This window comes from Sorex fumeus, unplaced genomic scaffold (assembly GCF_029834395.1).
Source record: "Sorex fumeus unplaced genomic scaffold, SorFum_2.1 ptg000055l, whole genome shotgun sequence".
In the NCBI taxonomy this organism is placed as follows: Eukaryota; Metazoa; Chordata; class Mammalia; order Eulipotyphla; family Soricidae; genus Sorex; species Sorex fumeus.
In genome coordinates, this window is record NW_026606112.1 from 19,187,905 (window position 1) to 19,207,785 (window position 19,881).

Genomic DNA, 19,881 nt, shown 5'->3' on the forward strand with positions numbered 1-19,881 from the left:
GTCTACACTTGGTACTGATGGGTCTGACTAGACTTATGTGTGATCTAAGTTCTGCTGTACTTGAAATGGTTAATTAGAAGAGGTAAGGTAATCTAAAATGTCATGGCGAGTTCCTCTTGGCCCACTGTCACGTTTCATGAATTCTTGTGCTGAACCCATTTGGATTAAGCAGTGACCCAATCTAAACAAATTGCTTCTGTGCCTCTTATCTCCTAACACCTATTTATGTCCCCATGCATCTGCATTGCGTGGCTCAGTGAGATCCATTAAGTCCTTGGGCAGTGTTTATGACTAATTTTTTTTTATTATTTCTCTGAGGCTCAAATATCTCACAATAAAGGGAGAGAAAACTACTGCATGGGCAGTGGGCTAACCTTTTTTTCTTTATTTTTAAAGAAGGAAAAGAAGTATAAGCAAGACAATTTTAGACTAGGGCATTCTCAAAACCACGGGTGAGAGACAATCATTTCTTGTAGGTTTTAGGTAAAGATATAATTTACCTTTATTTGCAGATACAAAACTCTAAGAAAACATTACTGACCATCAATGCTTTAGAAATATTTATGAGATTGAAAGAGTTACTTGGAGACAGACATTTCATTTCCATGTCAAAGGTCAAGCACATTGGCTAACACCCCAGATAATATTGATGTACCTTCGAATTTTAAAATAATGTTTAAACCATTTATTTATTCATTCATATATAGAACACCCATCCTGAAGTATCTGGGACACAGAACAAGGTTTACATAAATCTGACTGTTTTTTCCTCTGGGCCATTTGGCTCAGTCTGGTAGACCATAAATATTCAATAATACTTTACAATGACAAAGCATCTTTTATGCAAACATCTCTAAGCACATTATTCACCAATATTACAATCTCCTTTTTAACCTCCTGGTAAAGTCACAGAAACTAATTGACTTTCTTCAAGGTCCCACCGCAAATTGTTTATTTTTGTAGATAAGAGTCCAGGTGCCCTGATCTTAGCTATAAGTAAAGAGAGAAAAAAACAAACAAACACATTTTTTAGGTACTTAAGCTGATGACCTACACTAAATATTTTTAAATTGAATCTATTAGGCAAAACGTCTTCCTTAAAGATGTTAAATGTTGTGATGCATCCAATTGAATTTTATAACTTTTGTTCAATTTGCCCAAGGCCAGTTACCATTTTCAGAGCCCCAAGAATGACCTATTTTAATTGAATCCTGTTACAAACACTTAAACTTTCACTCTCTAATCAAATCAGGTTTCTAAATAGAAATTAAAGTTGGAGCAGAAAAATAAAACTTTTCACGAAGGAGTTCAGTTGAGTACAGCTCTACCAAAATATTCAAGCAATGTGGAAGAACTGAGGATTGCTGTGAGATTTGGGCAAGTCTCAAACAGTACCTGGTCCAAGCAAAAAAGGAAATATTTTAAGTATTTATCTTAGCTTTTATTTTAGTAGGTTAGCACAATGTACGTTAAACATCAAAAAATAATGCCAAAAATAGAGATTTTGCTCTCACTCTGATGGCTGTAAGAATACACATACAAATCCCCAATCTCAAAGTTGTATATCAGAGTGAATGCCCAGCTACTGAGCTCTGAACTTCATCATACTGCTGGATTTTGCACTTAAACCACACTCTTGAGGCTGACCACAGGCAGTGCTGAGTGTACTGAGGCTACAATGACAGTACCTGGAAGACGGGAAGCTCTTCTGTCAGGCCACTTTGGATCAAGGACTCCTAAAGACTTTGCTGAATATTCCTTTGAGCGGCACTGCAATCTAACTGAGTTACTCAAACTTCCTTTCTTCACCACTCTTCAAATTCAACTTCTCCTGCCTCCTCCTCCACTTACTGTCATGAACACTTCCCCCTAGAACATGGCTCACATGTTTAATCCCATACTAACATCTGCTTGTCAGAGGAGCAAGACACACACAATCTGATAGTAATGAAAATGATGTGAATAGTGTTGGTGATAATAAATATGACGTCAATGGTTATGGTATGGCAGAGGAGATCATGACAGTGTTGGTGTTAATAGTGATGACTGGTGGTGGTTATGACTATGAAGGTGGAGACCATGATGGTGATGATGATGATAGAGATGAATGTGGTGGTTATGTCATGATTACAAAGGCCAACAGTGATAATAAGGCTGATAGTGGTGGTTGTGGCAGTGATGATAGTGAAGTTAATAGTAAGAACTAACCTTCACCGAGTTTTTTGTTAAATTCCAAGTCCTATGCCAGATGCTAAGTAACAAAAGCTTTTCACAACAATGACCCTTTTGTCTCCCTCATCCTGGAAAAAAATTAAAAGGATGCTTAAGTTATATAAAACTAAAACAAGTGGGTTTGAAGTCTGTAGTTTGTTCAGACAGAACAGCAAGCTTGTTCCATTCTTTTGACTCAAATTAGGACAAAACAGAACATTCAGAACACTTTTGAACTACTGACAACCCCAGGCCCCCTAGACTGGACTCTGTTCGTCAGTGGAAACTGCACTGTGGAACTCTCAGCAACCTCCAGCCAATTTTTCTATCGTTGCCATACTAAAAACCATACTCCAATGATATTTCTCAGGAATTATGTGCCCATTTCTTCAACTGTGAACCTGCACCTATCCTTGAATATGAATATGCTTGAGTTTGCTGAAACACTAATGGAAAGTGTGTAAACAGTTATGTCACCGTAGCTCAGCGGGGCTTAGAGGCAACCGGCCAAACCTTTTCTTTGAAACTTGCTCTCCGGGATGCTTGGTGGACATCTTTTCCAAATTCAGTTGCTTTCACCTCAGTAAAGTCACACTTTATTAGTAAGTTGTTCCTGTGCTTTTTGAAAAGCATATGCTAAAGGATGGCCTGAGTTATTTCATGAACTACATCCAATATTCCCAAAAAGGTAGATGCTGTTCACCTGAGGGAAGTAAGTGTTAAAGAGATGAACAAAAATCAAATGACATTGCTTGAATTCTTAAATTCTATATTCCAATAGGGAAAAGCAACACTGTGCCGGAAATTACCCATTAATGTTAGCTCTCTGTACTAATATTTTACTGTAAAACTTTGCAGTCTCTGCTCTGTACAGTTATTATATAGTTATAATTACATTTGAAATAATAAATGCAATAAGCTTTTTGGTAATAAATTGAATTTTCAGTTTTTGAATTCTTTAAAATTTATATAATTATCTACTTCCCTTTTTTATATAGGCCTAATCTAATCATTCAAATGCAATTAGTTGACTTTTTCAAATAAATCATTTCCTAGATCTGTATCATGTATATAAAGAGTCACTATAGCAGCTCTGTATAGCTGGGGGAATCTTCCAAGCCATTAAAATAACAAAGGTCAAGCAAATGAGCCAAGGCCGAGTAACTTAATCAGGATCATTAAAACATCCAAAATAACAATACTTGTTCTCCAGTTTTAGAATTTATGGACACTATTAAATAGACCACTTAATAACAAACTAATGGACTTTTGCTACACAAAACAATTGATACAGTGAAATGCACTTGAAAAAGATTCACCTCCCATATGCATCTTTTTTAAGAACAACACGAGCCAGCACCTTACAGAGGTCTTGGTGGCAGCATGGCATGACTCTTCATATATGACGTGCAAAACGTTTGAGGTTCCTTTGACTCCTGAACTGACTTTCCTCAATGTCTCCAAGAAACCACAGTTTAGTCAGCACTCCTGGCAGATTTCTGCTGCTGGGGTCTCAAAACTCTTCCCAGAATGCAGAGGTTTCTAGGCGTTTCATGTGACAATTGCTGTCTATAGTGGCTGCAAATGGTTTCGGCTGTATGTCAGTTGGCAGAATAAAGAGATATTCCATCAACAGTGACCCAAAAGAAAGGCACCCAAGAAGAAAAACAGCCATCTTTCAACAATGATTCTAAGATCATTACCAGGGGGCCGGAATGATAGTACAATGGATAGGGTGCTTGGCTTGCATGTGAATGACCCCAGTTGGATCTCCAACACCCTATGTGGTCCCCTGAGCACTGTGAGGAGTAGTTTCTGTGTGGAGAACCAAGAGTAACCCCGAAGCATCAGCAGGCATGACTACTATACCCAAATTAAGACCATTATCAAGGCAAATTATCCCAAACAAGTTATCCCTCCCCAAATCTCTCTCAAACAAAAGAATGTACTTCACCATCACATCACTATTGCTGGTATTTGCATAGATCTGAGAGTAACTGAAACACGCCATATGTGAGGGCTGCCTCAAATCTGCAGAAGTTGAAAGGACCCATCTTCTAACTTTCTCCAAACCAGTGTAAACTTTAGCTATGGCTTTCAAGGAGCATGAAACTATATCTCTAACAATTTTCTTAGCCTCTAGAAATCTACCATCTGTAACTGTCTACTGTTAGAACAGAGGAGGTTCCCAGGAGAGCTATGTACCACTCATTTTGGCAATGATGCCATGTTGCTTTGTGTTGCTCTGTTTCTTGTGAGCCCTAGCACACAACATTCGCCTTATATCACTATTGAGGACGCAACACCCAACTCTTCTGCCACTGCAAAGCAAAGTATGCATAGAATCTCCAGTTTCTATAGAGAGACTAATAAGGACAAACACACTTTAAAATACAGCTTTAAATACTACATACCCAAGAGAAGATTCTAGAGTAGCCAGGTGAGAAAGAAGCAAGAAGGTATAAACTGTTGAGTAAATAGACACCAGTTTCTCCCCTCTCCTTTCATCAGAGAGACTCCATTTCTTTAAATTTAGAGTTCTGAGCTGAATCGAAGTTGAGAACATGGTTTTGCTGCATTAGAAGATGTATTCAAAATCTACTGGACAAGAAGGTTTCTGAAATTCATTCTTTTCATTTTAATATTTGGAAATATTAATGGTTCTCTGTGGATGTCCTTCTGAGTCTTTTGGATGTTTCTAGAACATAAAATCCCAGCTTTGCACGCTTATTGTCTTTGCTTTTCTTTTTGCTCTTCAATAATGCTGTTTCCAGCATTGTCCTTGGTTATGACTGCAGCCATCAACTATACAAAGGTGAATCCCAGTGAATCCCACCTAAAATGGAGAGATGAATTTCCAGTTGTTTCCCATGCAATGCCATTCAAATACCCTTAGGGAATCTCAAACCTAACCTGCGCCTGTTATATTTCTGCCGCACCACGTCCAAAACTGCTCCTTCCCCAAAGTATTTTTCATTTCTATTTATAGCAACATCAACCTCCCTGTCACCGAGGCTAAAATCACAGGAGTCACCTTAGTCTGTTTCCAATTTCTTCATGCTTGACACTGTATTCCTGAGTGATAAGTGATAAGTACTCATAGACCCATGAGTGGTTCCTTTTTGAAATTTCTTTAGCGATGTCTCTTTTATAACTTTTCTTCCATTCAGTTTCTTCTACCCAAATTCAGGGTGTCATCCTCACTTGACTCATCATTTCCAATAGTCTAACAACTTCTCCAGCCTCTTCATCTGTGTCCTTCTTTCTATCTCTTCTTCCCCTCCATGATCCACATAAAAACCTGATCATATTACCCATATTACTCCTTTTGCTTAAGTAAATTTAATAGCTACCAAGAACCTGGAGAACATGATGCTAATACTGATTTCTTAGCTTCTTTCTTACCTTCTGTATACTACACATGGCCAATATACTTTCCTGGTTTCCTTGCCATCACCCTATCATCAGAAAACTTGACCAAAGCATGATCAATCTACAATACAATTCTAGGAATATCTGTAAAAAATATAATTTTTGATTCCCCATCAGTTAATACCACTGTTCTATACCCTATATATGATGATCCAAAATCCACATTTGAGCAAGAAACCCAGTTAATTCTGATTTATCCTAATGTATTGGGATTCTGCAACATTTACCTACCTTACATGATAGGACTATATCACTCCTTACATGTAATATATTTCAATTTTGTGTTTTTTAATGTGCCTTCCTTGTATTTCCTTGAAAGTTCAATAGGAAACAAAACCAAGAAACTTCTTTTTAAAAGCTAAACTTAAATGCCCATTTAATTCTATCTCCCATATACATATAATCCTTATATTTCTACCCTCTCCACACATACAAACACACACAAACACACACACAGATTCCAGCATCATTTGTTAGTACTGTTAGAGGAATCACATCATATTATAGTTCTCTCTGTCTCTCTCTGTTTCTCCATCTCTCTCTCTGCCTCTCTCTCTCTTTTCCTTTCTCTCTTTCTCTTTCTCGCTCTTGGTGAAGGTGAATCCAATTATTTACTTTTTTATACTTTTAATCATAAATACAGTAAATAAATTGGGATGAGCTATCTATTAACAATGCTTAATTTTATTTATTTTTATCTTTTAAAAGTTATTAATGTCACAAGAGAGGACTTAGGTCTCCAAGAACAACATGGAGACAATCCTTTTGTGAGTATTCTTTCAAAAATTATCTCCAGCCAAAAGAAAAACCATCTTCCCACAGAAAGACAACCAGCCATGGTTGTACATGAACTTTCTTGGAAATCCAGCGCACAAACTTTTGGAAGCTGTATCATATATGCTGAGAATCCCAAAGTTTTTCCTTCATCAAATCATTTGGGCAACAAGGATTATTATGTGTCTACACTTGTCAAGTTCTTGCCATTATAACCAGAAACTGCATTACTGATTTCATCATCCTTATCTTCCTATCTTGCTTTCTTGCATGAATGTAGTAGGCAACGATGAAAACCCCCTCAGTATATTTCATCCTGTGAGAGAGCCTTGGCCTCCCACTCCGAAGGGCTAATGTGCATTCCTAACCCAAACCTATAATCTAGACCTGGAAAATTTATAAGCTTGATGAAGTAATGAACCATCTAGAGAAAATGTTGTTCTTTCAAAGATCCCCAAGTATGCATCTATATGATGGACTACAATGACTCCAAAGGATGATTATTGTCTTTAGAGCAAATAATGCACTTCTCTCCCTGAGTCTCAAAGCCTGTATTTAAATGATTATTCATGGGTGTTGTGGGAGACTTTAAGCCCGAGCTTGGTAATTCCCCACATAAAATGGGGTAATGTTTCAAAAACCATGTTTATGAGTCACCTGCCCAGAAACTCACCATTGCCTCTTATATTATGCTCCAAATTCCCAGGCCACCCCCCTCCCCAATATATTTCTCATTATCCACCTGAAGTGTATTCAGTGACACCTATCCCCATTTATATCATTGTTCCTTTAAAGAAAATGTCCTCTAAATTCCCAGTCAAGTGACATGTAAATGCATTTCTCCCTGTACAGAGGGACACGTGGGAAAAGAGGAGAGGCTGTAAATGAAAAGTGGATGAAATCAGGAATTGCCAGGAACCACAGTCCTGTTCATCTTAGACACATATTGAAGAAATGTGCTTCTCTACATGATTATTGTTCATTGGGGGCAAAGAGTCATTTTCAGAACTTGAAGTGACTCCCACCCACTCCTTGCTGCATAGTTGAAATTAAAATATTGTTATAAGATTTGACATTGAATATGAAACTGCCCAATTTCTGGTCTATGTTTTCATTTTTTTCCTCTGTTAAGTGAAAATCATAATAACTATACATTTTTCCATTTTAAAAGTATGCATTATATAAAGGACATTCTATGTTACATCAACTTAAAAAGAATCATTTTAAATACAAAATAGGACCTTTGGAATTAAAAATAAAGAGAAAAATTAGTTAGGTTTTTCCCCTATTATAAAAATGTGGAGTATTTTTAAAATCTCATTTATTTTGTCAATTGGTTATGCTTAACATACTTCGGCCCAGTCCATTCTCAATTATCCATGCTAAGGAAGGGGGATCAGTGGCCTGGATAATCTAAAACAGCAGACAATTTTAAAAGCCCTTGTATTTGGCCCAGACATACTTTATAATCAAACTCTGATTATTCACACTAATGAAAGGAAGATTAAGCACCTTGAGAAAAAACTCAAGCCAATGTAGAGACATGCTCAGTTAGGTTAAAGCATCTCAAGGCAGAGACTCATGATTCACAGTGGTAGAAAAATAATAATGCCCCAGCTGCTATAATTGTTAACTACCCAAACTATCCAAAACACCAGAACACAGCTATAATATACTACAATGCAAACATTTCTAATTCCAGTCATCCTTAGAAGCAAAAATTTAAATATAAATGTCCCAACTGGAGGGTTGGAAGGCATAATATTCCTATTGTTCCAAATATTCAAAACACCTTCAAAATCCCAGGGATGCTTTTTGTCCCGGGTTACCCCTCATTTTCTTACTATTACTACTTCTAAGGACTGGAGCGATAGCACAGTGGATAGGGCGTTTTCCTTGCACGCGGCCGACCCGGCCCACCTGAGTTCAATTCTTACGCCCCTCTTGGAGAGCCCAGCAAACTACCGAGAGTATCTCGCCCTGAGGGCAAAGCCTGGCAAGCTACCCGTGACATATTCCATATGCCAAACACAGTAACAAGTCCCACAATGTTACTGGGCCTGCTCAAGCAAATCAATGAACAACAGAAGGACAGTGCTACAGTGCTATGCTGCAACTACTTCTAAAAATGTAGGACATAAAAGACAAAGACAGAGAGGGAGTTTTACCAGTGCTGTAAGGAAAGCTTCAAGTTGAAAGCTTTGACTTGATTTTGACTTAACTTGATTTTGGTCTCTGTTTGTGCCAACAGTTAGATATTAGTCCGAACAGAGGGACATTAATGCAAGCACAGGTCATGGCCCATCTCAAGAAGTGCACGTGTTAAGTGTAGGTCTATGCATAAGAAGCAAATAAAGAATAGATAAGAAATGAAACTAGGGGTGTTGTCAGAGACAAAATTGACATGAGTTTGTGCTATTCAAGAAAGGACAGAAATGGTGCTATAGGTGGTAAGAAACAATGGACTTTCATAATAATCACTAAAATTTTTGGTTCTAAGCATGTGATGCCAGTAAGCGTATTGAATGATCATGACAACCCTAGATAGGCTCTGCTATGGTTGCAAATTTATAAATGAGGAAACAAACATGTCAGACTTCTATCTCTCCAAGATCACATGATTGATATGTGGTAGAATCAGGTTTCAGATCCAGTATGTTTGATTTCATATATCATATTATCTCTCAAGAAATGGAAAGACATGGGTCTTAGAGATAGTATAGGAGTTTGGACACTTGCCTTGCATGTATAAGGGCATGGGTTCAATTCCTGCCACTGAAAGAAGTGAAAGGACATGGTCAAATTTTCAAGATCGTGCCAACAGTAATATGCTAGAGGATGGAAAGAGGGATACAAAAGGAAGGAGATCTTAGGACCATATGAGATAGTGAACTCCAGAAGTAGGAAAATGTAGGCAATAACAGAGAAGAAGGCTATAACCTTTGGAAGGGATAATAATGATAATTGCAGCACTGGAGCACTGTCCTCCCATTGTTCATTGATTTGCTCAAGCAGGCACCAGTAACGTCTCCATTGTGAAAATTGTTGTTACTGTTTTGAGCATATCGAATACGCCACAAGGAGCTTGCCAGGCTCTGCCCTGCAGATGGGATACTCTCAGTAGCTTGCTGGGCTCTCCGAGAGGGACAGAGGAATCAAACCTGGGTCTGCTGGGCTCTCCGAGAGGGACAGAGGAATCAAACCTGGGTCTGCTGGGCTCTCCGAGAGGGACAGAGGAATCAAACCTGGGTCAGCCGCGTGCAAGGCAAACCCCCTTGCATGCGACCGACCCAGTTTCAATTCCCAGCATCCCATATGGTCCCCTGAGCACTGCCAGGGGTAATTCCTAAATGCAGAGTCAGGAGTTACCCCATTGCATCGCCGGGTGTGACCCAAAAAGCAAAATAATAATAATAATAATAATAATAATAATAATAGCACTGTCTTCCCATTATTCATCGATTTGCTCAAGCGGGCACCAGTAATATCTCCATTGTGAGACTTGTTATCACTGTTCTTGGCATATTGAATGCACCATGGGGAGCTTGCCAGGCTCTGCCGTGCTGCAGGATACTCTTGGTAGCTTGCCAGGATCTCTGAGAGGGGCAGAGGAATTGAACCCGGGTCGACCATGTGCAAGACAAATGCCCTACCCGCTGTGCTATCACAATAATGATTGGTTACCTAAAGAAAAGAATAAGAGGATGGGTCCAGATAAGTAGCACATTTCTAGTTTGACACTATGTCATGGCTAATAATTTGTTTTTAAAGAAGATTAAACTTGTGTATCACTGGGTTTGTCTGAGAAGTGTCCCCTTACCAAATGAGCAATAGCAGAAAGGATAGAGCATCCATTTCTTTTTTCAGTATGATATTTACTCACTACATCCAAATAAGCAAATGCCTTATCTTAACTGAGACATTTAGTGAAGACAAAAATCATTCATGTACAAATATGTAGGTCAATATATAAAACTCATGCTCCAAAACCCTTTTTGAAATGCATTAAATTTTTCTTGCTTTTCAAGGTTAAATATGTATGAAATGTATTATTAAAAAACTCACATTTCGCTTTCCATGTGAAAGAGAGACAGATCTGGGAAAGGAACAGGAAGAAAAGATAAAGATATTTTATAGCTATCCTGGATATTTCTGAGTATCTTAAAGAAATCAAAACTCTTTAAAGAATATGCTTATTAGAGTGTCAAAAATGAAAGTATAAGTATGCATGAAGGGCTGTATACAAATAGAACAAGATCAAAAGTAAAGAGTTATAGTAAGAAATTACTTATTTGACCCTCTTGGGGAGCAGGGAAGGAATGATGGATTTGTACATTTTAAATATTCTACAAAATATCACCTTCATTACACAAAAATAATATAATAGTCATCATATAGAGAACCATTTCTACACATGTGTGATAAGCATCCATTCTGAGTTTGATATTTTGCTGACACAAAATAATGCACAAACAGGGTTTCCCTTAAGTAACTCACATGTTCCATTAGCTGATTGTAACAGCAAATATCTTTCAACTACCTATGAAAGCAACTTGGGAATGTGCTGGAAAATTTGACAACTGGAGAACCTGTGTTCAGAATAAAGATTTTTTTAATAATGAAAAGGGGGGAAGAACTACTGTACAGTGGGTAAGGTGCCTTCCTTGCATGCAACCAACCGTGGCGTGATCTGTGGCACACATGTGGTCCCTTGATCACATTCAGGAGTAACCTGGAGAACAAAGCCTCAGAGTGCCTCCAGGTTGGCCCAAAAGCCAGGAAGGAAGGAGGGAAGGAAAATATAAATAGCTTAAAATAACTGATCTTAAAGATAGGTGCCCAGGTGTGTGATCAGGAAGGTCAAAGTGACCTCCCCCCACTATGAATTTTCTCATTCAGTCTGAATGTGTCCATTTCTCCTCTTCCATAATCTGAAGTGCCATCAATTCCATGTTCCTCCTTCAGAACAGAGGCCTAGATGGTTGCCAATGATGGGATACTGTAGTGGTAACAAGGACGAGAATAAGAAGAAAAGAAGAAGGAGACTTCATTTGTCAACTCGGATATATATTTCATGATTTATGAGGACCCTTCATATATTAAGAATCACCAATAAAGACTTCCAGTTCCAGATCAGGGACAGAGAGGACATATTTAATTTCTCTTCCTCTCATAGCCACACTGAAAAGACAATAAATAAAGGAATTCACAGCAGAATCAAAGAAACACAGCAGCCCAGTGGAACAGCACATTTACTAAATATTTCTGGAAAACAGAAGAAAATGGAAGTGAATTGTCTGAGAAACAAAAGCACAGAATTGGAGCATAAACGCACTCACCAATAACGGTTGGTAAGGATTAAGAGGAGCTCCCCTTAAGAATCTTAGGGTGAACCAATGCAGAGAATAGAGCAGCCCTCAGAGCAATCACTATGCTAATTAATTAAAGAATTATCTGTCATATCGATGATCTGGTTGGTTCCTCTTCCCAAACCAGAAACATTGGCGCTGCCTTTACTGGGTGTTGAAGTCTCAAAAAATGCTAAATAAAAGAAAGAGAACTGACTGGGAAGAATTCCTTTTGAGTGTTCTGAGACAGTCAAGAGGAAAACCATGTCTGAAATGAACATAAACTTGAAGGGAAGTAGGAATGGGAGAGAGAAAAGAAAAAAAAAACACCTGGGCAGAGAAAGACAAGTACTGCATAACTGTACTTATTGTGGAGTTAAAATAAACAACACAGAATATGACCTCTCAGTGGTGACTTCAAGGTGATTTTCATTAATGTAAATCTGAAACTCAAATAATGTCACAATGCAATGTTAAGGTAAAGATAAAGGTAAAGGCCCTCCCGTTGATCGTCGATTTGCTCGAGCGGGCCCAGTAACGTCTCCATTGGAGACTTTGTTGTTACTGTGTCTGGCATATCAAATACTCTCGGTAGCTTGCCGGGCTCTCCGAGAGGGGCGGAGGAATCAAACTCGGGTCGGCCATGTTGGCTGCGCGCAAGGCAAACGCCCTACCGCTGTGTAAAATTTTTTTTAAAAAATCAAGATGCTAGAGCTTGTTCCTTTTAAATGCCTTCATGTTTGAAAACTCTGTAATAAAATCTATACTTATATTGAAAATATATATGGGCTGGAGCGATAGCACAGCGGTAGGGCGTTCGCCTTACAAGCGGCCAACATGGCCGACCCGAGTTCGATTCCTCCGCCCCTCCCGGAGAGCCCGGCAAGCTACCAAGAGTATCTCGCCCGCAAGGCAGAGCCTGGCAAGCTCCCCGTGACATATTCGATATGCGAAACACAGTAACAACAAAGTCTCCAATAGAGACGTTATTGGGCCCGCTCGAGCAAAATTGACAATGCAATGTTATTTTAATCAAATATTTTAACTAAAATCTCAAACTATATATTAAAAAATAATTGGTTACCAAAGACTCCGGGTTGTGTGGGTTGTACAAATTGTTCAAAAGGAACAAACTTTCATTTATAAGCTAAACTAATATCAAAGATATAACATAAAACATAATAAGTATAGGTAACAGCTTCATGTTTCTTTTAAAAATGCCTGCGATAAGGTGGGAATGTCACCTGGTTCAGCCTCTGTGGAAAACAGAATGGGTATTTCTCAAAAAGGAAGGAAGGAAGGAAGGAAGGAAGGAAGGAAGGAAGGAAGGAAGGAAGGAAAGAAGGAAGGAAGAAGAAAGAAGAAAGAAAAATAAGAATATAAATAAAGGCAGGAAGAGAATGGGAAATAATGGGTGAAAAGGCATCAGGACTTTAGTTATACCCATGATATGAGTGAGTGGGTTAGTCAAATACCAAAACACAGACTCAACAAAACTGAAAACATGACATCTAAACTCTAATCACGGAAACTTTGTAATGTGCCTGTCAAATTGGGGATGGGGTGGGGGTTGGGATGGTGAAGGAGTATGGGAACCCTGGTAGAGAGAAGTTGACACTAGTGGTGGAATTTGGGCTGAAATATTATATGCCTAAAATTTAATAAATAGCAGTACTCCTACATAAAAAAATAAATATTATATGCCTAAAACTCAACTACCAATAACTTTGTAAATCACAATTCTTTTAAAAAAAAAAAAACAAAAGGTGGGGGGGGAGATTAAGATCTAAAAAAGAAAAACTCAGAATAGAGCTTCTATATGATCTGAAATTTGCGTCAAGAACAGAAGAACATTAATTCAAAAAGATCTCTGTATACTCATGTGCTCTGTAGCATCACTAAGTACAATACCCAGGATATAGAAACGATCTAAATGTCTAATGACAGATGGATGCATAAAGAAGTCATGGTGTATATACACAATGGAATATTGTGTTGAAGCAGCTATAAGAAAAGATGAAATCTTACGGTTTGCTGCAACTTTGATGAATCTGGGGGCTTAGTGTTAAGTGAAATTAGAGGGGAGACAAATACTGGTTGATCTCACTTATCTGTAGCATATAGAGAGGAAAATAATGGAACGGACAATAATAAATGAGGACAGTTGACTCTTGATTACAAACCTGAGATTTTTAAGCATTGTGGCAGAGGTGCTATAGAGGAAGAGATGGGCTAGAAATACTGCAAAGACAGAGATGGAGGGTCTTGTACACCTTGGTAGAGGTGAAGGTGCAATTAGTTTGTACCTCATAACCCTAAAAGTTAAGACTATTGCACCCTACTTACTTAAATTACAGTAAAATAAAAGTTGCTAAGACAGTAAACTCTGAAGCCCTCAACATTTGAAGGGAGAGGGATGAAATAACATATCCTTATTTTGTGTTTGCAAAGTTCTGTGTGAAAAGATGAACTAAACTAATTGTGATGATTTCACAATTATCATGCTGTGTACTTTACACTTATGCATCGCTACACATAAATACTACCTCAATAAAATTAAAGGAAAAAATTAAGACTTTGGAACAAAACAAAGTCCTACATAAAAAGGCAAGTAGAGACATTCTTATCTTTATTAGAATAAAGTCTTCTTATCTGGCATTTGAGGTCTGAATCTATGGCTCCCTGGACATAGCATTTTATGAGAAGATAACTGTCAACAGATTTACCTTCTCACACGGAGCTATTTCAGTTAAATAGAACTACTTCACTTCAAAGAAAACCTAACTCAGTTGCTGATATCAACATATTCTTTCGCTTATAACCATGAACAGGCATTCAAAGAACACTAGATATTTGAAAGAAATAAAGAGCATGCAAAATATGAACTCAAATAAGCAACCCAAAGATCTCAGGGTCATTTAAGGAAAAAAAGAAAAAATTCAATTTTAGACAGCATTCTTAAAATAGCTAAGCTATGAGTATTCTTAAGGAATGGAAAGAGAAAGACAGATGAAGGAAGAGGAGGAGAGGGGATGGAAGGGAGGGAAAGGGGAAGGGAAAGCTGAACAGGAAAAAGAAAACCGGGGCTTCTTGAAATAACAAAATCAAAGAATGAGTGTCTAAAAACCGAGCACATAGTTAAGTATGGTATTAAGTATGATCAGAGTCTCCTGCCACCACGCCTGGCTGTCTTCACTGGGGCCAATCAGAGGGGAGAGGGTTGAGTCTCCCTCCCTGCCCCAAGCAGAGAGCCCCAACAGTCAAAGACCTCCAGAACCCAGCCACAACTGTGGTCAAGGCCACTCTCCACACGCTCTGATCAGCCTCAAGCATGAAGGTACCGGCAGAGGAACCCAGGTGTGCGGGACCCGGGGCTGAGATCTCCAATCCTGCTTAGATCTGGACTGGGCCTCCTCTACCCAGATCCCCCCTTTTACAGTAGCTTAGCAGTCACGCCCACAAACTGCTCCCCTGCGCCATGCAATCCCATCAACAACCAAGATCCAGAGACTATAAAACAAAGCTCCCGGAAGTGCACGGCTGCATTCCTGGATGCGCAACATCTTATAGTCTAGTTCTCTCTCTCGGAGAACCTAGCAAGCTACCTAGAGTTTCCTACCCACATGGCAGAGCCTGGCAAGCTCCCCGTGGCATATTCAATATGCCAAAAACGGTAACAACAATGGGTCTCATTTCCCTGATGCTAAAAGAGCCTCCAATGCGGCACCATTGGGAAGGACGAGTAAAGAGAGGCTGCTAAGATCTCAGGGCTAGGATGAATGGAGACGTTACTGGCACCCACTCAAGCAAATCAATGAACAATGGGATGACAGTGATGCAGTGGTTAAGTATGATGTGGGGAGGGGTGCTGAAAAACAGAATCATCAAAATTAAAGTCTCAAAAAATTGGAAGAAAAGTGTTAAGGAAATCAATCCAGATTCAAAGAAAAAAAGAAAGGACAAACTTTAAGAAATGTTTCACATTTATTTCAAAAATTCATAGTCGGGGGGAGAGAGAGAGAGAGAGAGAGAGAGAGAGAGAGAGAGAGAGAGAGAAGCATTTTGCAGGTGAAAAATCTGAAACTTAGATAAATTAAGATAATTAATTCTCTAAATGTCCACCAAGAAAGTCAGAACTATTCCAACTATTTGTACTCATGAAATTCAACCAGTACCTACATATGTGATGCCAATGGTTGTTTGCAATTTCCATCACCCTAATTGGTGAATGTGGTTTCCCTCCTCTAGTTTACATCAGTTGTTTACACCTGGCTTACCCTTAGGTCAATGAGATGCTGGTCTGTCTCTTAAGGTTGTTTATGGCTGCATTAAATCTCATTAGTCATGCTAGTGCTAGGATAGTCAATAGCCATTATTTACAATTGGCATATGACTCTCACTGTGGAAAGTACCCATGAATATTTGAAAATCGCCCTGCCAGAGTCATTGTCTTTCCAAAATACCAACATGATTTTCTGATTTAATAAAAAAAAAATTATATCATTTCCTGATATAATCCAAAAAAATCAACAATTATTGACACTGCTGTCATCTTCCAATTTGAAACTGGAGGAAAGAAAAAAGGCTGTTTTCCATCATAACAACCTGTAAACAATGATAAATTGGAAACTCACCCCACATTTCTGTGCAACACCAAGAAAAAAACAACTGTGCTCTTAAATTCCTCCTCCTCCTTTCTCAGGTGATCCTGATGAAGCACACATCTATCTCATCTGGTGAGCCCTGTTCTAAAATCTCCCCAGAACAGACAAGAGATCAAAGTCCCAAATTGGGATATTTAACCTAAGGGGCTTAGTGGAAGCAGGGATTCGACATAGACCACTAAAATTTGTTGAACGGAGAAAGCAAATAGGAAATCACACACAAAAAAGATGAAGCCTGTGCTGACATTTACAGCAGAGATGAGCCATGCCTTTATCTCTTGTCTGGGAGGACACACTGAATTTTTAAGAAACAACTCAGAAAGAATCATCACCGTCTGGACTGAAAATCAGCTAATGAAGCTGTCCTGTTGTTGTTTTTTGTTTATTTGTGTTTTGTTTGTTTGTTTTTGCTTTTTGGGTCACTTCTGGCTCTGCACTCAGGAATTATTCCTGGCAGTGCTCGGGGGACCATATGGGATGCTGGGAATCAAACCCGGTCAGCCATGTGCAAGGCAAATGCCCTACCCGCTGTGCTACCGCTCCAGCCCCAAAGCTGTTCTGCTTTTATAGTGCAAGAATAACCCCAAATTTCAGACCCTTTGACACATCAAGTTAAAACAGCCAAAGTTTATGATCAGCAATGTTGGATTCTGCCAACATAAAACCAAAGTCAAAGTTAAAAGTCCAAATGTTATCTTGGTAGCTGGCACAGCATCAAAGATTGATAATGACTTCCTTGAAACTGAGGCCTTTGGTTAATGTCCTACCAGGAAGCATGATAGAGCAGTTCAGACTTGGGTTGAGCATTTATGGGATCGTGCACACAACACCTTTGCCACCTAAGAGTTTTCTCAGAAATCATCAGGAGCTAAATGCTCCTAAGCACTAGAGAATCACACCCTAACTGTCATTTTCATAGCTCTGAGGAGGAAGTAAGTAAAATGCCACTGAGCTGCTTGCTATTCTGCACTCACCGTAAGACCAACCAAAACCAGAGGCAGAGTCTATAGCAGGAAAAGGGCCTTCATTCCTAGTCCCCTTTATCAATTCATGGAAGGTTTGCCTGATCGGTGCTTCTAAATATTGCTATAGACTCAAGTCTGTACATACAATGATCATCTATATTTCATTCCCTGCCGCTTTGTCTAACAAACATGTTTGCCAGTTTCCATGACCTTTATGACTCACCTAAAGCATGATTTTACTCCTGCTTTTGTGCTCATCGATAATTTATTATATTTCTGTTGTTCTTTCCTTCAAAAATCTCAAAGCCACTCAACTCCTAGGTAATAAACTCTTCTTAAAAACCATAAACAGTACTGTCCAAGGATAAGAACTAGTAGAGAAAGAAAAGAAGGTATGAGTCTGGTGAAGAAAGCAACCAAGTAATTGACAAATTAGAAGGTCCCTTTCCGTCAGTTCCAACTGCTAGACCTTAGCAAGATCTTGTATTCCAAGTAATAGAGCAGAATGCTCTTTTGTGGGAAGAGGTAAAAAGTTTGTGCAGAGGGACTTGGGGTTCAAGCATGATGGTGAACTCACAGGACGCTCCAGAAGGAGTTCAAAACATACCCTAAACAACTGTGTCTTGAAATCAGGAGGAAGAAATACTTGATGGTGCTTTAGAACTCATCACCAGGTTGGATTATTCTTTACAAGTATGATTCAATCAAAGTCCTCCATTCAGCTGTGAATTTCAGTGATTGGAGACTTTCAGGGGCCAGGGGCAGTCCAAAACAGGAAATAGTCTCAAAGTCAAAAAGTGAGAGGGTGGCTTCATTTTGAAATCCCTGGACCAGTCCCTTTCATGGGATCCTTTCCCAAAGCATGCTGGGATCCCGGAAGTGATAATGATGTCATGAGTTTGATTTTTCTGTTTTGGTATCTTTGTTTTCTTGGAACCACCCTAAAGAAGTACCACAAACTCAAGGGCTTCAACATCAGAAATATATTATCTGCAGCTGTGTCGAGAGAGAGAGAGAGAGAACCAAATAGAGACAGAAACCATTGTGTATGCCTAAAGCCTCCAGTTTGCCTTTCTTTGCTATAGGAGCTCTAGGAATTGATAGCTATCAACAATCTTATTCTCCCAAGATGTAGGGCCTTTGCCTTGCATGTGTCCAACCCAAGTTCTGCCACACATGATCCCCCTGAGCAATCCAGGAGTGATCCCTGAGAGGAGAGCAAGGAGTAAACCCTGAGCACAGTTACAGTTTGGCCACCACAGTTTTATGGCCACCAAAACCATAAAAAAAATAGACATATGTACATATCCATACAAATACGTAGAAAATATACATAAACACATATGAATTATGTACTTTATTAAAATATAAGCACACAGATTATAAAATATATATACATAATGAGCCAGGGAGAAAACTCAAAGGACTGGAGCAAATGCTTTATAGGGAGAATTCCTAGGTTTCCTGTTCTGAATGGTACCCAAAGCACCACCTGGAGTAACCACTGAGCACTACTTGGTGCACCACCCAAACATTCTATACAACCGTGTGTGTGTGTGTGTGTGTGTGTGTGTGTGTGTATGAAAAGTTATGCTTGTTTTATTGTACAGATGAGGAAACTGTCTGTGATTTGAGGAGGAGGAGAGAAGATTCACACCCTCATATGTGGTTGGATGCAGATTAGAACTCAGGTCCCCAACCTCATTCTGGTTTCCTTTAGCATCATTGTGTCTCCACACCCCCCGCTGTGTTAACTGCTCAGCTGCCCATGGAATGGGGTTCTTTGTGAGGTTAAGCTGTGCTTAATATCCACTAGAGAGTGAATGAAACCATTCTCCATGGATATGTGCAGTGAAGTCTCTTTGGGCTCTTGGAAGGAACTGAACCAATTTTTTTTCCAGTAAGGAAAAAGCGTTCTTTGGAAAGAAGTTCAGGAATCCACTGATGATTCCAGGCCAACCCATGCCTCCAACAAGCTTGAACTGACCAGGAAACAGAGCTGTGATGGGCTCTCAGACCCCTACACCTCCGCCCTACATCTGGGGAGAGGGGCAGGGTGAGAAATGCTTCGGTTTGAAGAGTGACAGTTTCCTAGACAGAGTTACTAACTCTCTGTGCCCCTCCCCAGGCAGGCAGAACACACCAGAAATACACTTCCATCTAAGGACCAGGAAAGAGGATCTCTTACCTTCCACTTGATAAGCTGCCGTGGCTGCCCCCCATCCAAATCCGTCAGGGAACGCCATGTCTTCAAAAGGTTGCTCAGCCAAGGGAAGTGAAAGCTCCTCTGCCCTTTGGTCAGAGAATTCTGACAATTCTGCAAACAGCAAGTAACTACTAACCCCGGCCAAAGTATCTGAACACAAACGTGTGTGCAAATAAGAAGGGCACCAGATTAAAGGATCATACTTGAGTGGCAAGACACTGATAAGAATCCAAGATAACTTATACCAGGCCACTCCTTAAACTTTCCCCTCTGGACAGTCC

The 19,881-nt window shown here is 39.3% G+C and overlaps 1 protein-coding gene across 1 annotated transcript in view; it reads right to left on the bottom strand.

Moving 5' to 3' along the window:
* Window positions 1–19,645, bottom strand: part of LOC130034010 (cytosolic beta-glucosidase) — a 117,913-nt gene extending 98,268 nt beyond the window's left edge. The window contains exon 1 of the mRNA XM_056125611.1: window positions 19,583–19,645. Within this exon, the coding sequence (XP_055981586.1) occupies window positions 19,583–19,640 (58 nt within the window). The 5' untranslated portion in view covers window positions 19,641–19,645. The remainder of the gene's footprint in view (window positions 1–19,582) is intronic.
* Window positions 19,646–19,881: the final 236 nt, after the last annotated feature.